This window comes from Macaca nemestrina, chromosome 1 (genome assembly GCF_043159975.1).
Source record: "Macaca nemestrina isolate mMacNem1 chromosome 1, mMacNem.hap1, whole genome shotgun sequence".
Lineage (NCBI taxonomy): Eukaryota > Metazoa > Chordata > Mammalia > Primates > Cercopithecidae > Macaca > Macaca nemestrina.
In genome coordinates this window covers 109659485-109684350 of record NC_092125.1, presented here as the reverse complement: position 1 = coordinate 109684350, position 24866 = coordinate 109659485, and the positions used below count along the sequence as shown (strand labels likewise).

Genomic DNA, 24866 nt, shown 5'->3' with positions numbered 1-24866 from the left:
CTCACATTCCTGAGACGCACAGCCTCCATACTCCACTGGCGCAGCTCCTTGGTGGCAGGTTTCATTCAGTGCCACATGTCCTGCCTCAGCCCTTTGTTGGGCTGGAGGGAAGACCCTGGGCCCCTCTTCCATCTGGATCACATGGTCTCTCCGGTCCCTCCCCTCTCTTTCTCTGGAGACCGCCTTTTTCTGATGGTGGTAGTGATTGTTCCCAAAGTCTCTCCTTCTTTCCTCCTGCCCTGGCCTCTCTGCCAGAGGTCAGTGTCCTCTTCAGTGACAAAAGCCGCCCTAGATCTGGGCTCCCTGGAGAGGGAGGTGGCTGGGTCTGGCAGTTACAGCCGCTGTCTCTCCGTGGTGCTGCTACACCCCTCCCCCACTGGGCACACAAATGGGCTTTATCCAGCAAACAACGCTCCCCCCACCCCAGGCCACACAGGCACGTGGACCCAGGCCTCACCGTGGGAAGGGGGTGGTGACAGGCACAGAAGAGATTGCTCCAGATGAGTTCTCCTCGCCTTACTTCTTCTCTTCCTTAGAACTCAGGACACAACTCAGGTTTTAGTTCTTGACTTCCTCCACCCCTCGCCTGCACCCTGAGTACCCAATTCCTTCTTGTTATATATCTCCTAATTCTGGACTCTTCCCATTCCAGGGCAGCTCAGACTCTGCAGGAAATTGGGAACAGGTACCCCCACCATCTGTCCCATACCACCCAGGCAGCTGCTTCTCAGAGGTGAAGCCAGGCGGAGGGATGAAAATACAGTGTCCTCTTGAGGGGGCTGAGTTGAACCCCAAAACCCCTTCCTTGACCCCGCCTGCTCCAGAGAACACCTGTCTAAGCAGCATCTGTGTGACTAGCAGAGGAAGGAAGAGCTCACCCCAGCTGGGCTCCTGAGCCAGGGCAAGGGCTCCAGTGAAACTTGCCGCGCTCCAGCTCCGAGTGGGGCCATCCTGCATGCCTAATTGGCTATTTAAGGAGCTGTTCACCAGCAGCCCAGGCAGCACCCCCCTCCACACATACACCCGTCCAGAGCCACCTTAAAAGCAGGAGGCAGTTGTAAAGTCGCTGGCCAGCTAGTGGAGTGGAGACTGCAGAGGGAGATAAAGAGAGAGGGCAGAGAAAGAGGCAGCAAGAGATTTGTCCTGAGGATCCAGAAACCCATGGTACCCTACTGAACACCAAATCCCCTGGAAGCCCACAGAGACAGAAACAGCAAGAGAAGCAGAGATAAATACACTCACGCCAGGAGCGCGCGCTCTCTCTCTCTCTCTCTCCCCCCTCCGCTTCCCTCCCTCTCTCTCTCTGCCTGTCCTAGTCCTCCAGTCCTCAAATTCCCAGTCCCCTGCACCCCTTCCTGGGACACTATGTTGTTCTCCGCCCTCCTGCTGGAGGTGATTTGGATCCTGGCTGCAGATGGGGGTAGGTACAACTAAATGTCTGTGTGTGGATTTGTACTGATGTTCACATGTCGCCAGGTGTGCCGAATGTGGGGAGGAGAGGTGTGAAAGGAAGCCTAGAAGCTGGAATAATAGGCTCAGAGATGAGGAAAAAACAGCAGGGTGTGGAGGAGACCACTTCCCTTCTTTACCTTTTGTCTCTCCAGCCTTGCTGTTATTGGAGGTCAGGGAGAACTAGCGGCGGGCAGGGTGTGTACATACGCAAGTGCTGGAATTTCTTGCAGGCTACAGATTTTCTCCAGAGCTCTTTCCCCCACCCCCTGGTCCCAGGCAGGACTCCTGGACTTCTTTATTTACAAACTCCTCCAAATAGGGAGTCAAAGAGGCCTGGGGTGAAAAGAGGATAGATGGGGGTAGGGGGAAGAATACTTCCTGCCCAACTCAGACCCTGATCTCCAATTCATCCCCTTTTGGCCAAGATTCCCTCTTCATTCTGTGGAGTGACTAACTCCCCGGTTATCCTCTGAAAGTGGCAGTAACAGTCAACATTTGTTTGACACTTTACAAAGGACTTTCAGGAGCTCCCAGGAGATGAGGAGGGATTCTTGGGAGAACAGGCCGAAGCGCTCCAGGAGTGTCCCCAGGAACTCCTAGACCTCATTTTTGTGTTTCCTGTGCCTAGCACAGTATCCAGCACATACTAGGTGTGTAACTGAGGTTTGTGGAAAGAGCAGGGTGAGGGGGGTGTCCAGAGAGCAGAAGGCAAACGCAGAGAGGATGGGGGCAGGTGGGCAGCCAAATGGAGAGTCACAAATCTCATCTGAGGAGAAAGAAAAAAATAGGGAAAGAGGAGGAAGAGACATAATAAGTGTGTTGAGGCTCTGACCAGAGGGGACGGGCACCTTACAGACCAGGGAGTTCGAGTTGTTGAGGGGTCCCACAGAGATGGTAAATGAGAGGCTGCCTCCAGCTCTCCCTTGGGCCAGCAGAATAGGTCGAGGATAAGAGCAGGACAACTCACAAGTTTGAGAAATTTAAGGGAATAAGAGAGAGAGAAAGAGGAAGGAATTTAGGATTTTTCTCCAGAGTTTCTAGTAGTATGAATATTGCAGCATAAACCACGAAGCCTTTCGTTTTCTTCTTGAGGCAGTTTGGCCGTATGGAGGGGCTGGACCTGCAGACCCTCAGCCTTTGAGTCAGACAGGGCTGCACGAGAGCCTGGCATGTGACCCAGCTGGCAGCTCTCTTCTCTACACACAATGCTTCACTTTCATCCTGTCCCTGCCAGCCTGGCCGCCTGTGCCCACCCACCACTCTCAATCTACAGTAGACCCTGCCCTGACTCCTGCCCTTCCCTAACCATCTGGGAATGTAGGGAGCAGAGCCTCCTGGTGATGAGGAGTTTCCTCTAGAGCTAATGGGACCAGAAGGGAATATGATTTTACAGCTCAGTGCCTTTATTCACGCAATTTTGCAAAGCAAAGGAATAATCCCCCCTTCTGCCCTCAGTAGCACCCCCCAACACACACTCTGAATTCCTTTCTCCTCCCCACTTTCTAGTCCCTATCCTTCAAAACCTCTGCCCACACCCTCACCTCACCCATCCCAATCTTCTAAGTGTTAGATTGACTTGGCACAGGTTAGAGAAAAGTAAGGGTTGGGCCAATCGCACATTTGGATCCAGGTTAATTTTAGTCTCTGGGCTTTACCTCTTTTCCTTCCTCCTCCCCTTTTACTCGGCGGGCACCAGCACAGACTGGCTGGTGATTTTAAATAGGCCCCCCGACCTTTCCACAGAGGTGTCCAGTTTCAGGGCTTCCTTTGGAAAGTGCTGAAGCAGAGGGAGGAGAGACAGCAGAGAGGGAGGTGGAGCAGTACAGAATGCTGGAGGGAGGGGAGCGTGGAGGACACGGCTCCGCCTCAGGCTGCGCTGGCTGTAACCCAAACTATTCTGCCTTGCAGGTCAACACTGGACATATGAGGGTGAGCAGATCTTGCGGCCTCCCGACAATCCCTTCACACTGGGACCTCCTCACCTGGCAAGAAGACACACTGTGCGGGTGGGAGGAGACTTCCTTTAGCTTCTCACCCTAGCTCCTCCCTTCTGGATCTCCTCCTGCCTTGAGTTTCGCATATATGGCTCCTAGATCCTGCTCTAATCATCAAATCCTACACCTCCTGATTTGGCAGAAAAGCTAGTTAAGTCCTCAGTAAATCATGTAGGAGGGAGGGAGCTGGGGTGGAAAGGAAGCTGGGTGGGAACTCTGAGCTTAGCTGCCAGGTCTCCTTCTGGCTCTGTCTATCCTAATCCATCCTACCCCTAACCTGCATCTGAAATTGGGACAGAGGTGGAGATCAGGGGTAAGGAAGAGGCTGGCAGGATAGTTTGTGACCCTGGGGGAGGTGGAACTCAGTTCCTATGAACTACTGATTAATGACTTAACTGAACTCCAGAGTCCATGATAAACGGTCAGTGTGAGAGCAAGAAATGAATGATGAAAAGTTAAGATATCTGAATCCCAAGGCCACTTGATAGGGGGCCTCCAGGAGACCCTATCTCTCTAAGATCTTTTTTTTTTTTTTTTCCTGAGACAGAGTCTTGCTCTGTTGCCCAGGCTGGAGTGCAGTGGTGCAATCTGGGCTCACTGCAAACTCCACCTCCCGGGTTTAAGTTATTCTCCTGCCTCAGCCTCTCGAGTAGCTGGAATTACAAGTGCCCACCACCATGTTTGGCTAATTTTTGTATTTTTAGTACAGACAGGGTTTCACTATGTTGGCCAGACTGGTCTCAAACTCCTGACCTCAAGCGATCCACCTGCCTCGGCCTCCCAAAGTGCTGGGCTTACAGACATGAGCCACTGTGCCTGGCCTACCTAGAATCATTTTATTTCTCCCATTTTTCTACTCCTACTCTCTAATCCCATCTCTCAAGGTATTCAGGTTTTCTATGCATCCCCTCTCCCCCCATTCAGCTTTCTTGTCCTCAAAATACAGGTAAGTTGGCCGGGCACGGTGGCTCAAGCCTGTAATCCCAGCACTTTGGGAGGCCGAGACGGGCGGATCACGAGGTCAGGAGATCGAGACCATCCTGGCTAACCCGGTGAAACCCCGTCTCTAGTAAAAAATACAAAAAAATAGCCGGGCGAGGTGGCGGGTGCCTGTAGTCCCAGCTACTCGGGAGGCTGAGGCAGGAGAATGGCGTAAACCCGGGAGGCGGAGCTTGCAGTGAGCCGAGATCCGGCCACTGCACTCCAGTCTCGGCGACAGAGCAAGACTCCGTCTCAAAAAAAAAAAAAAAAAAAAAAAAAAAATACAGGTAAGTAAAAGAGCTACCACTCCCCATTCATCAGGATAGTAGGGAAATCATCACTGCCTCTGGGTAGGGAAGGGGAACTGCAGCGTGAGAATCAACGGGACTCCTACCTCACCCATCCCTGTACAACTGGGGTCTTAACCTGAGTGGAGGGAAGTCCATTTCTACCTCCACCCAGATGTATGGCTTGGTTAGGGGAAGGGTCAAAGGGACAGGGGGTTGTTGAAGGTTGGCTACAGCTGGAGAACAGGACCAATGTCTTTGGTAACCCCCACCAGGCCCACATGGTCAGGACCACTGGCCAGCCTCTTACCCTGAGTGTGGAAACAATGCCCAGTCGCCCATCGATATTCAGACAGACAGTGTGACATTTGACCCTGACTTGCCTGCTCTGCAGCCCCACGGATATGACCAGCCTGGCACCGAGCCTTTGGACCTCCATAACAATGGCCACACAGGTAAAAGCATAGGCTCCAAGGAGTTGTAGGCTCCAGCTCAGAACTTAAGAGTCAGATCATTTTGTAGTTCATGAGCGTGATGATGGGGTGTTCATGGGCATGCGTAAGATGTGCCACCCTCGAACCTTGTTATGATGTTGGCACATTACCCATCTGACATAAATAAACAAACAGGCCGGGCGCGGTGGCTCAAGCCTGTAATCCCAGCACTTTGGGAGGCCGAGACGGGCGGATCACGAGGCCAGGAGATCGAGACCATCCTGGCTAACACAGTGAAACCCCGTCTCTACTAAAAAAATACAAAAAACTAGCCGGGCGAGGTGGCGGGCGCCTATAGTCCCAGCTACTCGGGAGGCTGAGGCAGGAGAATGACATAAACCCGGGAGGCGGAGCTTGCAGTGAGCTGAGATCCGGCCACTGTACTCCAGCCCGGGCGACAGAGTGAGACTCCGTCTCAAAAACAAACAAACAAACAAACAAACATAAATAAACAAACAAATAAGCTCAGGAGTCAGAGGAAAGCAGCATTCTCCTAACCTGCAAATTCTCAAAAACCTTTGTCCATGAATTTGGAGATATGAGAATAGGGATCAGGATCCTGTAGCCAAGGCGGGAATCAAAATGTTTATAATCAAGCTCAATAGGTAGGTTAGTATCATTGCACTGACTTGAACCGAGAAAAAGGAAGATATACTAGAAAAGCACTGGCCTGTGGGAGGAACTGGGTGCTACTGGGGGAGAAAACTGGAAGAGGGCCAAGTCTCCCAAGAAGTGGTGGCAACCCAGGAGTGGGAATGTATCCACATTCCTCCACCAATCCTAGTTTGCTCTTTTCCTCACAGTGCAACTCTCTCTGCCCTCTACCCTGTATCTGGGTGGACTTCCCCGAAAATACGTAGCTGCCCAGCTCCACCTGCACTGGGGTCAGAAAGGATCCCCAGGGGGGTCAGAACACCAGATCAACAGTGAAGCCACAGTTGCAGAGGTACCAGGGAACAAAGAGCTGGGACTCAAAGTAACAGGGATGGTTGGTCCTGGGGAAAGGATCTGGACCTTAGAGGACAGCAGGGGAACGGTGGCAGCTAGTATCAAGGCCTTGAAGGGGGTGGGGACATCCCATGATTCAATTCCCTCTTAATTCCTTCAGCTCCACATTGTACATTATGACTCTGATTCCTATGACAGCTTGAGTGAGGCTGCTCAGAGGCCTCAGGGCCTGGCTGTCCTGGGCATCCTAATTGAGGTCAGTAGCCCCCAGTCCCTTCCAGGTTTCTCTCCACCTCCTCTGCAACCCTCACACCTATTTCTGTTGCTGGCCTCCCTCCTATGGCAGGCAGCAGCCCACCCTGACCATTTATTCTGTACATAAATTTCTTATTCCAAACATGGACTCATTCCAAACTCTCTCCCTTTTCTCCTCTTCCAGGTGGGTGAGACTAAGAATATAGCTTATGAACACATTCTGAGTCACTTGCATGAAATCAGTCATAAAGGTGAGCCTTAAAAACCTATAGCAGGAAGTAAGATTAGACTTTCAAAAACCTTTCAAAAAATATCCTAAAAAGCCTTGGGATGAGGCAATTACTTACAGCCAAGGAATTTTGCATCTGGGAGCCCTATCTAGGTAAGCTAGGACACACTACAAGGAAGATGAGTCCCAGTCTGTTCTCCCCAGATCAGAAGACCTCGGTGCCTCCCTTCAACCTAAGAGAGCTGCTCCCCCCACAGCTGGAGCAGTACTTCCGCTACAATGGCTCGCTCACAACTCCCCCTTGCTACCAGAGTGTGCTCTGGACAGTTTTCTATAGAAGGTCCCAAATTTCAATGGAACAGGTAAGTGGTGGAGAAATGAGGTGAGGCGAGACACAGTTGTAACTTCAGACCCCTTCCCACTCCCCAAAGTGACACCTCTCCCACGCTTCTGCTCCTCAGCTGGAAAAGCTTCAGGGGACATTGTTCTCCACGGAAGAGGAGCCCTCTAAGCTTCTGGTACAGAACTACCGAGCCCCTCAGCCTCTCAATCAGCGCATGGTCTTTGCTTCTTTCAGCCAAGGTGATTCTGCACCGCTCAGAAGAGATGGGAAACTGAGGGGAACACAATGGCAGGAACTAGGGAGCCAATGGGAAGAAAAGGCTAATAGGAGAGGGGTTTTCGGGACTTGCTTGGACTGGGAACCAACCCCCACCCCAGTGTGCCTGGGTGATTCTCCCAGGCATAGCAGCAGAGCGCTGCTCCCAGCTGGGATGGGGATCTGAAGTCCCACTGACCCACTTTCTTCTCTTACAGCGGGATCCTTGTACACCACAGGTAAGGCAGCCTTATAAGATATTGTGGGGAGGGGAAGCATCCTCACCGAGTCGGGGAAAGGCTCAAAATCTGTTAGTCCTAGGCTGACACCTTTTACCTTTATCTCCCCCAGGTGAAATGCTGAGTCTAGGTGTAGGAATCTTGGTTGGCTGTCTCTGCCTTCTCCTGGCTGTTTATTTCATTGCTAGAAAGATTCGGTGAGGTCCTACTTTCCATTCCTCCAGTCCTTTCTTTCTTTCTTTTTTTGGGAGATGGAGTCTTGCTCCGTTACCCAGTCTGGAGTGCAGTGGTGCGCAATCTCAGCTCACTGCAACCTCTGCCTCCTGGGTTCAAGCAATTCTCCTGCCTCAGCCTCCTGAGTAGCTGGGACTACAGGCACGCACCATCACACTCAGCTAATTTTTGTATATTTAGTAGAGACAAGGTTTCACCATATTGGCCAGGGTGGTCTCAAACTCCTGACCTCAGGTGATCCGCCCGCCTCGGCCTCCCAAAGTACTGGGATCACAGGCGCAAGTCACCCGCTTTTTGAGACAGGTTCTCACTGTTGTCCAGGCTGGAGTGCATGGCTTTATCACAGATCACTGCAACCTCCACCTACTGGACTCAAGTAGTCCTCCCACCTCAGCCTCCTGAGTAGCTGGGACTACTGGCACGTGCCACCATGCCCGGCTAATTTTCGTATTTTTAGCAGAGACAGGTTTTCACTATGTTGCCCAGGCTGGTCTCCAACTCCTGACCTCAAGTGATTCGCCTGCCTCAAGCCTCCCAAAGTGCCGGGATTACAGGTGTGAAACACCTCGCCCAGCCCTCTTTTCTATTAAAAATCATTCTCCTATTCCACCTCTAATCTGCTTCACTTAGATAGCAGTCATTCTCACGAGCCATTCCCCTTTCCAGGAAGAAGAGGCTGGAAAACCGAAAGACTGTGGTCTTCACCTCAGCACGAGCCACGACTGAGGCATAAATTCCCTCTCAGATACCGTGGATGTGGATGACTTCCCCTAATGCCTATCGGGAAGCCTCTAAAATGGGGTGTACGGTCTGGCCAGAAACACTGTAGAAGTAGTAGGCAGATGTCCTCCTTCCCCTGGACATCTCCTACAGAGAGGAATGGACCCAGGCTGTCATTCGAGGAAGAACTGCAGAGCCTTCAGCCTCTCCAAACATGTAGGAAATGAGGAAATCCCTGTGTTGTTAATGCAGAGAACAAACTCTGTTTAGTTGCAGGGATATATCCCAAAGTCCTCTACCCCCTTACTTTTATGGCCCTTTCCCTAGATATACTGCAGGATCTCTCCTTAGGATAAAGAGTTGTTGTTGAAGTTGCATATTTTTGATCAATATATTTGGAAATTAAAGTTTCTGACTTTAATTCCGGCCTATCCTTTGAGGCTCTTGAGGGTGGGCAAGTTCCTGAATCCCTCAGGTGGTAAAGATATGCAAAGGATGGGGAAAAGAAGCATGGGTGATTAACTCCTTTTATCCCACCCCTGGACAGAAAGATTAGCTTCTGGGAAAACACTTAACCCAAAGTTTCAGACATGTTAAACCACTAGCCCAGATTTCTGCCCTTGCACCAAGGCTATGCTTGGAGATCAGTGGTTGACAGGTTAGGAAAGTGGTTGGACAAGAGATCTGAGAGGGCAGAAATCTCAATTAACATGCTATCCCCTCCCTTAAAAGCCAAGTTCCCCCACAATTACAAATTATTTTTTATTAGTCAAAATCACAATCACCTTGATTAAAAGGATGGGACACTCCACCCTCAGCAGAAAATGATACAGTTTATAGAAAACCTCCCCACCCCTCCCACACCCCAATTAAAAACTACAAAAAAATCTGCCCTCCTTCCCTACCATGTCATGGTAGTCTGACTCCTCCAGCGGCACTGCAGCTCTGGAGCGGTCAGCTCACCACAGCACCCTCCACTTCACTTTGGGGAGAGGAGGGATGCTGGTGGTTAAGGAGGTTAAAACCATTAGTTCCAGTAATGCCAGTTCCCAAACATGCACTTCCTTCCTTTCCCTCAAGGTCTGGGACCAAGGAGAAAGGTACAGAAATGAGCCCAGCCATGAGGAGCAACTCGAGGAGAGAAAATATAGCTCAAGGAGGTTAGAAGAGTTCCAACATACCTCCTCCCTTCCCCCACCTCAAAAAAGAGAAAAAGGCAGTTTAGGGTATTTGATCACACCAAAAATGGTTCCCCTCAGGCCTGAGAAAAAGACCAAGATGTCCAGTCTGGGGAGGGAGTGCTGAGAAACTCAGAGCTCATCTACCCTTGAGCCTCCATTAATTTCATCTCCAGGGCAATGGCTAAACTAGGTCCCTTTTCTTGGCAACCTGCACTGTCCAGAACTGGAGATGGAGAAATACAGGGCGAGGACATCAGGAGGGCACCCCAGGCCCAGGGGTCCCCCCTAGGTTCCCTCAGTCCTCGGGTGGGATGCGCAGGGCAGAATACACCATCACCCGACTGTCCTCCTGCCGTCGGCCTGCAGAGGGGAAGGGAGGTGAGTCTTGGGCAGGGTGAGAGCAGAGCACTGACACAGGGGGAGTCCTGGACAACAAGGGGGTCCCCAGGTGGTGGGGATAAGTGCAGATTCAAACCCACCAGTCACTGACTGGCTGAACCCAGGCTGCTCCTGGTAAAGCTTAGAGACTAACGGTCACAAAAGGACAAAGCAAAACCCTGGAGGTGGTGGGGTAGACCGACGAGAAGGAGACAGAGAATGTGGGCAATGGACCCGGGCTGGGGCTGGGCTCAGTCATGGGCAGTGGACAGGCAGGTGGGATCTGTCAGGCGATCAGTCCAGGTAGTCAGTCCTTACACAAGAGGCTGCGCTGAATACTTCGGAGGGACCCTCCAGCTGTGATGAAGGCCCAGAGCCCCATGGAAACAGTGACTGCATAGATGGGCAGCAGGCTGGCCTCATACCAGGGGTTCAGGAATGTCTAGGAAGGAGGGTAAGAGTAGGAAAGAGATTAGATTCTCCCCCAACCTAATCCCCATATTTTCTCTGTACCTTTGACTCCCAGACATCTCTCTCAAATTCCCCAGTCTTTCCCTTCAGAGCACCAACATCTTGTGGTTAAGGGGACTTTTGATTTTCAGCCCCTCAGAACCTCAAAGGTTTCTGCCGCTCCTGACCACCTCAGGCCCTCTGCATTACAGTTTGACTAATGCGTTCAACCTCCTCCCCAGAGCAGGTGCTAGAACTGATGCTGAGGTGACAGACCTCAAAAGACTCACCTTTCCGCCTCCTCCCAGGTAAGTTAAAAATGTTAAGAAGTGAGGATACCCTTTCCCCGACATCCCACTCACCATTAAATGCTTTTCTCCCTAACTTAAGCCCCTGTCTCCAACTCACCAGTCCCGATGTCAGTAGGTGACTCCCAACCACCAGGCCCAAAGCCCAGTACCGTCTCCTCTCACAGGCATCAAAGAACACAACTCCCCAAAAGGTATGGAGCAGGATAATGGCTGCTGTCAGAAAGGCTGCAGGGAGGGAGATGGGGAGGAGATACATCCCTGATCTTCTCCCAGCCTCCTGAGATGTTGAGCCAAGAAGTCTCCCAGGGAAGGCCAATAAATCAGATCAGGGACAAGGATGGATGGGGGGTGAAGGCTAGACAGAAGTTGGATCTTACCTGAAGTCAGGAAGTAATAGGGTGAGTCTCCATGGATCCCAACCACACCTGGCCCAAGTGCATCAGCCAAAATATTGATAACAGAGAAGACACCACTGATGATACCGAAGGAGAGACCAGAAACTGGGGGAAGGGAGGATCTCATCAATGTCAGAGATCACACTATTGCCTGTTCACCACTGACGCCTCCCCATTCCCCGTTACAATTCTTTCACGCCTACTCTCCCTCCAGACCAACTTTCTTTGGAAGTGACGGATGAAGGAAAATAAGAAGCCACTTAGAACATGTGGGTATTTAGAGACTTCCCTAGAGGAGGGGGCTGTCCAACTCCCTCCTCCAGTCCCTCTCCCTTGGCTCACCATAGGCCATCTGGCGGATGGAGATGGGTGATCTTCCGTCCTCACTCAGCGATGCTAACCCCTCATCTGCCTTCCTGGGGTGGGGTGGGGTAGGGGAAACATGAGGGAGGGCAGGGATGCTCCTTTCCCTCTAATGTCCTCCCTTAGCGCCTCCTCTTCCAAACCAGCACCCAGGGGCTGCCCCACTTCCCACAGTGCCGTCCTCTGCCCCTCTCCCCTCCAGACCACTCCATCATCTTACTTAAGCAGCTTGTAGTAGGCAAAGCGGAACACCTCCTGTAGAAGGACAGAGACAGCAGCACCAAAAATCAGGAGGCCGTACTGGAGCCGGGCATCTGACCGGTCGGTCACATGGACCAAGATGAACCAGACCACAGAGGCCAGGAGCAGGGAGACCAGCCAGAAAAATGCCCTGAGAAAAGACAGGGACAGTGAGACAAGCAATGGTAAGGGCTGCCAGAGAAATCAAGGAGGGAAACCAGCCAAGGTGCTTGAAAGGTGGAAGTTAGCCTTCCGGATGGTTAGGGAGACATGGACCAGGTAGGGTAACTGTTTCCACCAAAAGACTCATCTGTAGAAACGTGAACGCAGAGGAAAGGGGAGAAATCTAATTAAAGAGTCTTCAGAGCGATGAGAGCCAGAGTGTGCGAGCACCGAAGGGCGAGGTATCCATTCCTGGATCCTCCCCTAAGGCACCTGACTCGGCCAGCCTAGGTCAGCACAGCCCCCTCACGAGTCTCGGCCTTGGGCCTTCTCTGACGTCGCTGGGAGGAATATAGGAGGAATCTGTGAGATCCTTGGAAGGTGGAAACCAACTGCGGGAAAAGGCAAATCTCCCAGACCCAACCCCTCACCTCCGCCCAAACTTCACCTCCGATTTATCGTCCCCAATTCAGGCTCCCAGGCTCGCCCCAGTTCCTCCAGCCCCTTCCGCACCTCTCTCTTCGACGCTCTTCCGCGTCTCCCGGACCCCCTACTCACCCTGCGACCAGGATGATAACGCGAAGTGGATCCCCAGCCACAGTGATCAAGAAAAGCGCGAAGGCGGGGCCGAACGCGACGAAAGTGCAGCCGAAAAACACCGCAGCCCCCATGGCTGGGCAGGTGGGAGGGGGGTGGGGGCCTGACCAGGACAGGCAAATGGGAGAGGCACGCCAGCTGGGGAGTCCGCGTGGGGTGGCAACGCGACCCCACGAGGGGCGCGGTGCAATGTCACCCCCGAACCCCGGGGAAGGGGAAGGGGGGGAACCAAAACCCCAAATGAAGGTCCGCGGGACTTCCTCTACGGAAGCCGAAGAGGGGACAAATCCCGGTCGCAGCCCCACGGCCACCTCCCATCTAATCCCCACCCCCGGAAGGCCAATGGAGAATCAGCGCGGGCGGAGCAGCTCGACCTGCTGGGAGTTGTAGTCGCCTTCCGAGGCCTTGACTTCGTCCTGGGAGTGGCTCGAACCGGTTAATGGGGGTGGGCCGGGAATGGACCAGTAAAGACACAGATTCCTGGGTTCGGTTGCGCCTCCGTCGCTGTTTCCTTTCGTCACTTTGTGGGGAAAAGTGGTAGCAATCATACTTCTTCTTGAAGGGCTGCAGCGGGGGTAGATCCTGTTTGAATCTAAGAGACAAATACAAAGAGAGCCAGGATGGGGCGCAGGGAGATAGGGACGGGTATTGTTCTTACTTGAATGAGAGGAAATGGGCTACAGCTGTTGCCTAAGGGATGAAGATTACATTAAAAAGTAGGAGCTCTTGGGACAGGCTAGTATAATAAACATGGAATACAGTATATCGCTAATGAAGCCTTCATCTGTAATGACAAGAGAATCGGAGAGAAGCAAAAGGAGCCTGGAGAGAAATGTTAGGAAGGCATTTTGAAAGAGTCCGGGCATTTAAAAGCAATTAGAGCGATGGGGTTGAAGGAAAACGACACCCCCGCCCCAAGTTCCTTTTATGTCATACTTCCTCTGTTTATTGTCTGAAAAATGAACCTCAGTGGTGCGTTTTCCTCAGATTGGAGAGGGGTTGTATATTAGAGTGAATGAAAGTAGGCTGGGCGCGGTGCCTCACCCCTGTAATCCCAGCACTTGGGGAGGCCAGGAGTTTGAGACCAGCCTGGCCAACATGGCGAAACCCCATTTCTACTAAAAATGCAAAAATTAGCCAGGTGTGGTGGCGCGCGCCTGTAATCCCAACTACCCGGGAGGCTGAGCGGCAAGAATAGCTTGAACCCGAGAGGCAGAGGTGGCAGTGAGCTGCGACTGCGCCACTGCACTATAGCCTGGACAACGGAGTGAGGTTCTGTCTCAAGAAAGAAAAAGAAAGTTAAAGTAGGAGAGGAGAGGATTGTAATCCCATTTGAATGGGTAGAGGTTAGTCCTTAGGGCAGATGTTAGGCAAAGGAATCTGAGGATGGAAAAGAGGGAAGGAATCTGGAATATCGTTTTTGAAAGCATAACCAAAGTACCAAAAAAAACCCACAGAAATTGTTTAAAGATAACCAAACTTGCTTTCCTTCCTGGAAGTGATTTATGATTTAATCCATATGTGCACACTCACATATGTGTTTTACATGTGTTCCAGGAAATTCTGGAAAGGAAGTGAGGAATAGATTGTATAGATTTACATAGAGGCTGGTCACAGTGGCTCATGCCTGTAATTCCAGCACTTTTGGAGGCCAAGGCGGCGGGATCACTTGAGGTCAGGAGTTTGAGACTAGCCTGGCCAGCATGTTGAAACCCCGTCTCTAATAAAAATACAAAAAATTAGCCAGGCGTGGTGGTGCGCACCTGTAGTCCCAGCTACTCAGGAGGCTGAGCCACAAGAATAGCTCGAACCTGGGAGGTGGAGATTACAGTGAGCTGAGATCACACCACTGCACTCAAACCTGGGCGACAGAGCAAGACTCTGTCTCCAAAAAAAAAGAAAGAAAAGATTTACATGGAACGTCACAAGGCAAATTATTCCCTAATAAGATTAAGAGGGTAGCATTATCGTGGCCTGTGTTCAAGACTCCAGTATGTCCTGCTTCTGAGCCCAGCAGGCAGAGTCAGGTGGATAGCAATGAGACAATTCTGCTCATGTCTTTTTTTTTGCGATGGAATCTCACTCTGTCGCTCAGACTGGAGTACAGTGGTGCGATCTCGGCTCACTGCAACCTCTGCCTCCCAGGTTCAAGTGATTCTCTTGCCTCAGCCTCCCTAGTACCTGGGATTACTGGCGCCCGCCACCACAACTAGCTAATTTTTGTATTTTTAGTAGAGACAAGGTTTCACCATGTTGGCCAGGCTGATCTCCTGATCTCCTGACCTCAGGTGATCCATCTGCCTAGGCCTCCCAAAGTGCTGGGATTACAGGCGTGAGCCACTGTGACCAGCTTCATTTCTCCATTGTGTGTTATCACAGCATCTTCTGACCAGGCTCTAAACCTATCTTGTTCGTGGGTGGTTCCACAGACACTTGCACAGTGCCTGACTCATAGTAGATGTTGGGCAGATACTTATTAACTTCCCTTAAGAACAAAGCAAAACTGTCTTTTCTTATTCCCTTGCCTGTAAGCTCTCAGTGCCTATCAGACTAGGCCTAGCACACTGTGCCTAGCACATACGTTGCTAAGGGTTTCTGAATTGAATGATCATGGGAAACATAAAAGCAGAGGAAAGGATAAAAACTCTACTCCTGTAGGACTGAATGAAGGGAACACACCAAGTGACCGAATGTGGGAGGGAGGGTATGGCACCTGTAGCAGGGAAAGAGACTATCTGCTTCCTCCCTTCTCCCAACTTGCATCCTGGAAGTTGAGAAAGAGATGAGGTGAGACTGGGCTGGGCACAGTGGCTCATGCCTGTAATCCCACTTTGGGAGGCCGAGATGGGTGGATCACCCGAGGTCAGGAGTTCGAGACCAGCCTGGGCCAACATGGTGAAACTTTGTCTCTACTAAAAACACAAAACTTAGCTGGACATGGTGGCACACACGTGTAGTCCCAGCTACCGGGGAGGCTGAGGCAGGAGAATCACTTGAACCCGGGAGGCGGAGGTTGCAGTGAGCCGAGATCGTGCCACTGCACTCCAACCTGGGTGAGAAAGCGAGACTCTGTCTCAAAAGAAAACAAAGAGGTGAGGTGAGGTCAGTATTACCAGAGAGGAAATAACTGACCATGGCTGAGAGACTTTTATCTGAAGCCATGCAGCAGGTGCTTTAAGTCAGAAAATGATGGGTAAATATTGTTCCTATTCTCCATAGCTCAAGACAGACAGAAGAAAGGGACTCTTTTCAGTCTAGAAAAATGCTCACTCCTTCCTCATATCATTTCCACTGTGATGAAAAAAGACTGATGAAGCCTCAGAGAGAAACGCAACTCTGGGTGGTGATGGTAAGTCAGGGACAGTGAGAGGGAGGGTGAGCTTTTTATGAGGCCTTGGAGGAAGGAAGGAAAGCCAGGAGAGGGGAAACTTCTTGGTAGGCTTATTTTTTATTTTTTATTTTTTTATTTTTTGGTAATGGCAGTGGAAGTCCTGAATGGATCTAATCTAGGGCAGGGGGAGCTTAAGAAACATGTTTGTATCAAAAGCCCCTTTTGCCTCTCAATCTGGGCAGCTCTGACTGGGGACCGGCAGTAACTGGAGATCTAGTCAGTCAGCCAGTAGGCGGGGAGTTCTGCCCCCTGGGAGGAGAAGAGTTGCTGCAGGTCCTTCCCTGCTTTGGAGGAGGAGGGGAGGCGGGGTAAGTTTGGTGGGAAACTGTAATTTCCTTTTTTACTTTCACAGCAATAGTGCAGAATCCAGAATGGATATCCTCTTTGCAGCCATCCTTGCTGTGCCTCTTATCCTGGGTAAGTCCACTCCTCTCACTGAGCTTTTGTGCCTGGTCTTCTACCATAAATGGGGTGGGAGAAAAAAAAATGAGGAGTGGGTAAGAGGCGCATTTCAATGGGGAGCAATAGAGTTTTCTCATCGTGCTAGGATCCGGTGTTGAGGGCAGAATGGAGATCTGGAAGGCAGAGCCAGGAAAGGGGAAAAAAGCAGAGTCCTGTCAAAGAAGGAGGATGAGCTCCAGATACAAGGAGGCCCTAGCAACACTGAGCTCAGTTCTCCATCACCACGGAAGTTGAACAAGATAAGAGGGGCTAAAGTAAGGGTGGAGGAATTATTGGAAGGTGTCACAGTCTAAAACTAGTAGTTAGGGTATCTCCTTTCCCAGAGAATTGGAGGAAAAAAACTGCTATTAGTAAAGACACAGAAGTGGGGTGACCTTTAGGGTAGTGGAAAACTGGCTGTCTTCAGGGACAGGGTCCCAACAGTAGCTTGGCTCCTTCCCTCCTTTGTTCCCCAGTCTGCCAGGTGTGTCTCTCATTGTTTCCTTTTCCTCTAGATTCTTGTGTCATTAGCTTGGAGTTGAAGGGAAAGCATTCAAGGAGCTCAGGGAAGTGTTTAGCAGGAGGCCTGGAGTTCTTGATCCAGTCATATCAAAGCCACATATTTTTAGTTCTGAAAGGGAAGAAAAACTAAAGGAGATGGGTCATTTAGTCCAGCTGACTCATTTTAAGAAAGCGGATGTTAAGTGGATTGTTCAGGGTTATTCCGTTAGCAGTGAAGCTGGAACTAAAGCTCAAATCCAAAGCCTAAGGGTGTGTGTTATTTGTAAGAGACACTGATGAGAAAAGATCTCTCACAAATACAGTAAGATCTGGAGCATACTAAATAGAAGATTTGGCGTGTTTAATTCCTGGTCTCTACTCTTCCTATCTTTTTTAGGTTTGGTTCTCCCTTTGGGTTTATAGTATGTGAAGGGGACTGTTTTCTGTTTTAGGAGTTCCTGGATTGAAAGGGCACAGAGTAACAGGCCTCATTACAGATATGGAGCCCAGAAGACTGAGAGGAGTGTAAGGGTGCACAGGCAGGAAGGGAGTATGACTATTGGAGGGGAAGAGAAAGAAAGAAAGAAAGAGAGAGAGAGAGACAGAGAGAGAGAAAGCGAGAAAGCGAGAAAGCTGGGAACGCTGAGGTCAATTCTAGGTGTCCTTTTGTTAGTAAGGTGTTCCAGATGTCCCTTGACCTATAGTCCTTGTCCCCATAGGACAAGAATATGAGGATGAAGAAAGAATGGGAGAGGATGAATATTATCAGGTGGTCTATTATTATACAGTCACCCCCAGTTATGGTGAGTACATGAAAGGCCCTTGCTCTTAGCCAACTGGAGAGAGGCTTCAGGATATTTAGTTCTGAGACTTTGCTCTTCACTTTGCAGCAGAGCAATGGGGTCAGAGAAAAATCTAGCTATAAACAAAACCTATCAAGGCTCATGATGGGCCGGGGACAGTGACTCATGCCTGTAATCCCAGCACTTTGGGAGGCTGAGGCGGGTGGATCACCTGAGGTCAGAAGTTCGAGACCAGCCTGACCAACAGGGTGAAACCCTGTCTCTACTAAAAATACAAAAATTAGCCAGGCATGGTGGCACCTGCCTGTAGTCCCAGTTATTCAAGAGGCTGAGGCAGGAGAATCACTTGAACCCGGGAGGCCGGACGTTGTGGTAAGCCGAGATCACGACACTGTATTCCAGCCTGGGGGATAGAATGAGACTCCATCTCAAAAAAAAAAAAAAAAAAAAGACTGATTTTTAGATGGGAGGATTGCTTGAGCCCAGGAGTTCAAGGCCAGCCTGAGCATCATAGCAAGACCTTGTCACTATAGAAAAAAAAAAATTTTTTTTTTTTCAATTAGCTGGGCATGGTGGCACATGGCTGTAGTCCCAGCTACTCAGGAGGCTGAGGCGGGAGGATCACTTGAGCTCAGGAGCTGGAGGTGGCAGTGAGCTATGATTGAACTAACTGTACTCCAGCCTGTTAACAGAGTGAGACCTTGACTCTAAAAAAAGAACTTGAAAATTTTTCAAATTTGTAAATTATTTTAGATACCTAGATTGAAAATATAAATGTATACACTCACAGTCATTTTTAACATTACAGTTAAATAAAATTGGATTATACCAATAAATGTTACAACTTAAGTTAAACTATTCTGAGCAATTTCTTCCCTTTTCATTTCCAGATCTAGAGTTACCTTTTTCTCTAATTATTACTGATTTTCTTTCTCCTCTGCAGATGACTTTAGTGCAGATTTCACCATTGATTACTCCATATTTGAGTCAGAGGACAGGCTGGTGAGTGACCTCTACATCTAAAAGGTTTAGGATAAGTAACAATTAAAAAGAAACTGGCCAGCCATGGTGGCTGACGCCTGTAATCCCAGCACTTTGGGAGGCCAAGGCGAGTGAATCATTTGAGGTCAAGAGTTTGAGACCAGCCTGGCCAACATGGTGAAACCCCGTCTCTACTAAAAATACAAAAACATTAGTTGGACATGGTATCATACACCTATAATCTCAGCTACTCAGAAGGGTGAGGTAGGAGAATCACTTGAATCCGGGAGATGGAGGACGCAGTGAGCCAAGATTGTTCCACTGCACTCCACCCTGGGCAACAAAGCCAGACTCCATCTCAAAAAAAAAAAAAAAAAAAAAAGAAAAGAAAAGAAAAGAAACTGGGCAATGTTGAAATGTATCTGATTAGCAAAAATAAAAATGAGTTCGATGAGGAGAAACTAAGTAGTAGGCCCAAAACAGATTTGTTAACCTATCTGGGGAGGAGAAAAAAGCCAGAACTTTATAAATTGTCCTCAGTAAGTTTGCTAAGACACTGAGGAGGGGCATCAAGGGACTTTTGAATGAGATGGGTACAAATCTATGCAAGTACAGGGTAGGGGGGAATCCCTGAGCTTAAGTCCTTGGGCTGGGTGGAGGTGGTGAAGGGGAGAACTTTAAATAGAGAATCTATGAAGATGTTGGATGGAAAAAATGATAACTCTGTGTTTCCCAAATCCTACTGAGGGTAGAACAGGTTGGATAAAGACACAACAGAGGCAGTAGGGACTACCATTAGTCTTGAAACAGCACGTGCAGACCATCCGAAGCCTGTAACTGTGAAACCAGTAACAACGGAACCAGTGAGTTGATTGGGGATTGGGGGCTGGGGGGAGACAGGATATCCCTAGTGACGTGGAGTAATAGAGGCCTGGAATACCAGGCTTTGGTGGATGGGGGAACCAAATAATTAGTACTTCAATGTAGGTGTTCATCTCAACTTGGCCATGTTTCACTGAGATTTAATACTAACCCTGTATACAGAACACTGGGAAGATATGGTGCAGTTAAATTTCAGTTCAGTAGTATTCAATATGTATGTAATCTGTGCCTAAGGCTGCTAAGGTAACTGATGCTGATCAAAAAGAAATCTATGATGTTCCTGTCCTCAAAGAACTTATAAAATTCAAGTTTACATTTACAAAACACTCAGAACAAAATGAAAAGGTATGTTACAATGTTAAATTATATATAAATTTGAAAGCAGAACATACTGGCAGTGCTTTAGCCAGTGTAAGGAGAGAGATTAGTACAGGTTAGAGTTGTCTGAAAAGCTTTCAAGAGGCATTTGTGGTTGAGATACAACTTGAAGAATAGATGAGCTTTTGATTGGTGGGTAGTTATGAAAGGACAGAAGCAATTAGGAGAAAGAATAGTTATTCCAAGAGTGAAAGAGGCCAGGTGTGGTGGCTTACGCCTGTAATCCTTTGGGAGGCCAAGGTGGTAGGATCACTTGAGGTCAGCAGTTCAAGGCTAGTTCAAGGGCCAACATGGTGAAACCACCCATCTCTACTAAAAATACAAAAGTTGGCCGGGCGCGGTGGCTCAAGCCTGTAATCCCAGCACTTTGGGAGGCCGAGACGGGCGGATCACGAGGTCAGGAGATCGAGACCATCCTGGCGAACACGGTGAAACCCCGTCTCTACTAAAAAATACAAAAAACTAGCCGGGCGAGGCAGCGGGCGCCTGTAGTCCTAGCTACTCGGGAGGCTGAGGCAGGAGAATGGCGTAAACCCGGGGGGCGGAGCTTGCAGTGAGCTGAGATCCGGCCACTGCACTCTAGCCCGGCGACAGAGCCAGACTCCGTCTCAAAAAAAAAAAAAAAAAAGAAAATACAAAAGTTAGCCAGGCATGGTGGTGCCTGCCTATAATTCCAGCTACTTGGGAAGCTGAGGCATGAGAATCGCTTGAACCTGGGAGGCAGAGGTTGCAGTGAGCTGAGATCATGCCACTCCACTCCAGCCTGGACAACAGAGCGAGACTCTATCTAAAAAAAAAAAAAAAAAAAAAAAGAGTGAAAGAGCTGCACAGGAGTGGGGAATAGAATAAGCCTAATATGTTTAGCAAATAGGGTATGATTGAAGGAGAGGGTATATGGAAGGGAACAGTGGGAATTAAGAAAAATAAAAAATTTACAAGGCTCCTAATATTTGCTTGGTAATTTCACATGTGGCAATATAGGGTCAAATTTCAGAGAGTCTCAAGTGTCAGGCTGAAGTCTGGACTCATAATCAACAAGGAGCCTAGTAAGTTCTTCATTATAGTAAAAACACGATGAAAAGTGATATTTTAGAAAAACTGGCCAGGTGTGGTGGCTAACAACTGTAATCCAAGCACTTTTGGAGGCTGAGGCAAGCTGATCACCTTAAGTCGGGAGTTCAAGACCAGCCTGACCAACATGGAGAAACCCCATCTCTAGTAAAAATACAGAATTAGCTGGGTGTGGTGGTGCATGCCTGTCATCCCAGCTACTTGGGAGGCTGAGGCAGGAGAATTGCTTGAACCTGGGAGGCGAAGGTTGCAACAGTGAGCCAAGATCGCACCATTGCACTCCAGCCTGGGCAACAAGAGTGAAACTCCGTCTCAGGCCGGGCGCAGTGGCTCAAGCCTGTAATCCCAGCACTTTGGGAGGCCGAGACGGGCGGATCACTAGGTCAGGAGATTGAGACCATCCTGGCTAACACGGTGAAACCCCGTCTCTACTAAAAAATACAAAAAAAAACTAGCCGGGCGAGGTGGCGGGCGCCTGTAGTCCCAGCTACTCAGGAGGCTGAGACAGGAGAATGGCCCGAACCTGGGAGGCGGAGCTTGCAGTGAGCTGAGATCCGGCCACTGCACTCCAGCCTGGGCTACAGAGCGAGACTCCGTCTCAAAAAAAAAAAAAAAAAAAAAAAGAAACTCCGTCTCAAAAAAAAAAAAAAAAAAAGATAAAAGATAAACCACTCATCAGGTTGTATGCAGGATATAAATAATTTAGTGGAGAGCAACTCATGAGATTTGCGTTGTTCCAGAAACAATCTGTATTCTGGGATTATGAATGGAGAGGAGAAAAATAAATATGAAGAAAATACCTTGCTTGAGTGATAATTTTATATTAGGTATAAATGAGGAGAGAGTTAAAATAACTCATGGGTTTTACACATGGATATCTGGGAAAATGGTTGACCAAAGTGGGAACTACGGGAGGCCAGAGTGGTTTAGGACAGACGTTATTAATTTGGTAATGGCCAAGCTGAGTTTATGGTAACAGCTCTATGAGGGTGTCCTAAAGGTCACTGAACTAGATCAGGGCTAGAGTTCTAAGTGCAAAGTCACAGTTATGAAAGTAAATGAGCTCAACAAAGCCAGTACACACAAGCTCAGAAGGCCAGTGACTGTGCCTGTAGTGAGTGGGAGGAAGAGAAATTAATGAATGGAATGGAGAAGGATTTGACTGCAGAAGTAGGCAGATAGCCAAGTTTGTATTTTAGATTCTAAAAGAGAAAGTTTAATATAATCCATCAAAAGTTACCAAGAGGCCAAGGAGGAAGAGGTCACTGGTAACTCTCAAGAAAATAGTTTTAATTGAGTGCTTGCAGAAAATCTAGATTTTTGTGGAGTTAAAGAGGGAGTACATTATGAGGAAAGGAAGGTGAGTACAGACCAACCATCAAAAAAATCTGGTAATGAAAAAGAGAAGCAACAGCTGGAAAGCGGAATAGGACCAAAGAGCAGTCTGCACATAGTTGAGCACACATCAAAGAAGCCAGTAAGAATGGAAGTGAAAGATTGACAGTAAGGGCAGTTAATTCTTTTTGAAGCATATAGTAGGCTGGGCACGGTGACTCACGCCTGTAATCCCAGCACTTTGGGAGGCTGAGGTGGGCGGATCACCTGAGGTCAGGAGTTTGAGACCAGCCTGGCCAACATGGCAAAACCCCGTCTCTATTAAAAATACAAAAATTAGGCCGGGCGCGGTGGCTCAAGCCTGTAATCCCAGCACTTTGGGAGGCCGAGACGGGTGGATCACGAGGTCAGGAGATCGAGACCATCCTGGCTAACACGGTGAAACCCCGTCTCTACTAAAAATACAAAAAACTAGCCGGGCGATGTGGCGGACGCCTGTAGTCCCAGCTACTCGGGAGGCTGAGGCAGGAGAATGGCGTGAACCCGGGAGGCGGAGCTTGCAGTGAGCTGAGATCCGGCCACTGCACTCCAGCCTGGGCAACAGAGCGAGACTCCGTCTCAAAAAAAAAAAAAAAAAAAAAAACAAAAATTAGCCAGGCATGGTAGCAGGCGCCTGTAATCCCAGCTACTTGGGAGGCTGAGGCAGGAGAATTGCTTGAACCCTGGAGGTGGAGGTTACAGAGAGCTGAGATTGCACCACTGCATTCCAGCCTGGCGACGGAGCAAGACTATGTCTCAAAAAATAATAAATAAATAAATAAATAAATAAATAAAGTATATAGTAGACTCTCTTTAGATTGTAAATTCCTTGAGGACAAGAATCTTGTCTTATTCATATTTATGTCCCTCTCTGTAGCACCTAGCACAGTGACTAGCATAGTATCATGCATATAATAGATACAAAATAGAAATAATTGAATTGAATTGGCCTCCCTGGTATGGTCAGGGATAGCTGAAAGGCACAGAAGAAAGGACTCCTTACAGTGATAGGGAAGGATGGATCTTTCTCTAAGCCCAAAGGAAAGGAAGACAGAGGTTGTTGTAAAGAGGTGGCAGTCCTTCTGGAGGGGGACGGAGAAGTGGTAGGAGGAATGACACGAGCCTACTGTGTGGGGATGTCTGTATTTTAGCAGAGTCCAGATCTGAATGATGCTGTGTCCAGTTTGCGGAGTCCTATTCCCCTCCTCCTGTCGTGTGCCTTTGTTCAGGCGGGGATGTATTTCATGTAGAAGGTAAGAGTGCAGCCACTGGCTTTGGGGGAGTCTGTGAAATAATATTTTTTAACTTCCCACACTAAACTGAAGTAATTCTTACCAGTATCTCTGGCTAGTGTTTCCAGCCTGGTCAATTATCAGCCACTGAAGGAAGAGATTCAGGCATGGTAGCTCATCCCTGTAATCCCAGCACTTTGGGATGCTGAGGTGGGAGGATCGCTTGAGTTCAGGAATTCCAGACCAGGCTGAGCAACATAGTTTGAGACCAGGCTGAGCAACAGACCTTATCTCTACAAAAAAATTAAAAATAAATAAATAATTAACTCCTCTACAAGACGTTAAAAAAATAATAAAAATAAAAATTAGTTGGGTGTGGTAGCACAGGCCTGCAGTCCCAGCTACTGGGGAGGAGCAGGTGGAAGGATTCCTTAAGCCCATCAAGCGGAGGCTGCAGTGAGCCATGATCTGGCCACTGTACTGTTGCCACTGGGCAACAGAATGAGACTCTGTCTCAAAAAATAACAAGTAAAATGAAAGAAGAGGGATCACATTTACAAAAATCTTCTTATTCGGTCTTAAAGAAATTTAGGAGATGCTGAGGCAGACTTTTGTGATGAGTCATTAGTTTTTCTGAACTAAGAGACCTTCAGGATCTCTTAGAGCAGAGGCAAGTAGATGAAGGGGTTGGGGGAATACCTCTCCAGGCTTCCAAAATGTCTGGAACAATCAAAGCTAGTTCCAGTCTGGCCATGATTCAAGTCATGGCGAATGCCAGAGGGCAAAGTGGGTGGGTCCTACAACCTGGTAGAGTCAAGAGGCAAAGTTCAGAGGCAGAAGGGGTGGCGGTTCTCTGATGTATGGCAGGGCAGGGGGAGAGAAGGGAAAATTGTATTATAGGAAAAGCATTTTTAAATTGAGATGCTAAATAACCATCGAGCATAAAGAGATTCAGCAGGAGGTGAAAGGACTGTGGAGAAGAGGGGTACACACACATCCTTCCCAGGAGCTATCACAGAGCAATCCCAGCTCAGAATATCTGGGGAGTTTCCGTAGAGTGTGGGGGGCATGAAGGGGTTTCTCAGGTCTCCTGACTCTTTTATTTTCTTTCTTTCTTTCTTTCTTTCTTTCTTTCTTTCTTTCTTTCTTTCTTTCTTTCTTTCTTTCTTTCTTTCTTTCTTTTCTGTCTTTCTTTCTCTGCTTTTTTAGGTGGGAGAAGGCTGCTATGACTCTTTGGATGGGAGTTTGGCAAGAGGAAATTGGAAGATAAAATAAATAAGTGAAATAATCTGGTTACCATCTAC

The 24866-nt window shown here is 48.9% G+C and overlaps 3 protein-coding genes and 1 non-coding gene across 13 annotated transcripts; 3 read left to right on the top strand and 1 right to left on the bottom strand.

The window, feature by feature from the left end:
- The first annotated feature begins 525 nt into the window (after positions 1 to 525).
- LOC105497804 (carbonic anhydrase 14) lies at positions 526 to 8838 on the top strand. Of its 2 annotated transcripts, XM_011769185.3 has the most exons (13): positions 526 to 555; positions 653 to 685; positions 1317 to 1420; positions 3361 to 3381; positions 4990 to 5169; positions 6012 to 6154; positions 6317 to 6412; positions 6596 to 6662; positions 6845 to 7002; positions 7102 to 7222; positions 7457 to 7477; positions 7590 to 7674; positions 8378 to 8838. In XM_011769185.3, the coding sequence occupies exons 3-13, from the start codon at positions 1366 to 1368 to the stop codon at positions 8442 to 8444; spliced, it is 1014 nt and encodes a 337-aa protein (XP_011767487.1). In that variant the 5' UTR covers positions 526 to 555; positions 653 to 685; positions 1317 to 1365; the 3' UTR covers positions 8445 to 8838. The 2 variants fall into 2 exon arrangements, with proteins under 2 accessions (XP_011767487.1, XP_070942302.1); XM_071086201.1 differs by lacking the exons at positions 526 to 555; positions 653 to 685; positions 6317 to 6412 and having other exon boundaries at positions 732 to 1420.
- Positions 5225 to 5328, top strand: LOC112429539 (small nucleolar RNA U13). The gene has a single exon (XR_003021831.2). It is a non-coding gene; the product is annotated as a small nucleolar RNA U13 (small nucleolar RNA).
- A 341-nt stretch (positions 8839 to 9179) lies between the features above and the next one.
- LOC105497803 (aph-1 homolog A, gamma-secretase subunit) lies at positions 9180 to 12812 on the bottom strand. The gene is made up of 7 exons (XM_011769183.2): positions 12470 to 12812; positions 11730 to 11900; positions 11489 to 11562; positions 11129 to 11251; positions 10849 to 10976; positions 10309 to 10432; positions 9180 to 9972 (listed from the first exon to the last, which is right to left on the bottom strand). The coding sequence occupies exons 1-7, from the start codon at positions 12580 to 12582 to the stop codon at positions 9908 to 9910; spliced, it is 798 nt and encodes a 265-aa protein (XP_011767485.1). The 5' UTR covers positions 12583 to 12812; the 3' UTR covers positions 9180 to 9907.
- C1H1orf54 (chromosome 1 C1orf54 homolog) lies at positions 10725 to 24858 on the top strand. Of its 9 annotated transcripts, XM_071086245.1 has the most exons (9): positions 12804 to 12943; positions 15728 to 15857; positions 16252 to 16316; positions 16447 to 16615; positions 17561 to 17644; positions 18588 to 18646; positions 19378 to 19488; positions 23482 to 23583; positions 24772 to 24858. In XM_071086245.1, the coding sequence occupies exons 5-8, from the start codon at positions 17587 to 17589 to the stop codon at positions 23578 to 23580; spliced, it is 327 nt and encodes a 108-aa protein (XP_070942346.1). In that variant the 5' UTR covers positions 12804 to 12943; positions 15728 to 15857; positions 16252 to 16316; positions 16447 to 16615; positions 17561 to 17586; the 3' UTR covers positions 23581 to 23583; positions 24772 to 24858. The 9 variants fall into 9 exon arrangements, with proteins under 9 accessions (XP_070942332.1, XP_070942346.1, XP_070942343.1 ...); XM_071086231.1 differs by lacking the exons at positions 12804 to 12943; positions 16447 to 16615 and adding an exon at positions 10725 to 10748; XM_071086242.1 differs by lacking the exon at positions 16447 to 16615 and having other exon boundaries at positions 23485 to 23583.
- The last annotated feature ends 8 nt before the right edge of the window (positions 24859 to 24866 follow it).

Bases quoted from the DNA above. Each gene is read 5' to 3' on its own strand.
- LOC105497804 (XM_011769185.3), top strand. From the start codon at position 1,366: ATGTTGTTCTCCGCCCTCCTGCTGGAGGTGATTTGGATCCTGGCTGCA. The intron at 6,413-6,595 runs GTCAGTAGCCCC...CTCCTCTTCCAG, and splicing joins TCCTGGGCATCCTAATTGAG to GTGGGTGAGACTAAGAATAT. The intron at 7,223-7,456 runs GTGATTCTGCAC...CTTCTCTTACAG, and splicing joins CTTTGCTTCTTTCAGCCAAG to CGGGATCCTTGTACACCACA.
- LOC105497803 (XM_011769183.2), bottom strand. From the start codon at position 12,582: ATGGGGGCTGCGGTGTTTTTCGGCTGCACTTTCGTCGCGTTCGGCCCC. The intron at 10,977-11,128 runs GTAAGATCCAAC...CCCTCCCTGCAG, and splicing joins CTATTACTTCCTGACTTCAG to CCTTTCTGACAGCAGCCATT. The intron at 10,433-10,848 runs GTGAGTTGGAGA...CCTCCTTCCTAG, and splicing joins ACCTACTGACATCGGGACTG to ACATTCCTGAACCCCTGGTA.
- C1H1orf54 (XM_071086231.1), top strand. From the start codon at position 16,271: ATGGATATCCTCTTTGCAGCCATCCTTGCTGTGCCTCTTATCCTGG. The intron at 17,645-18,587 runs GTGAGTACATGA...TCTCCTCTGCAG, and splicing joins TACAGTCACCCCCAGTTATG to ATGACTTTAGTGCAGATTTC. The intron at 19,489-23,481 runs GTGAGTTGATTG...TCTGTATTTTAG, and splicing joins AACCAGTAACAACGGAACCA to CAGAGTCCAGATCTGAATGA.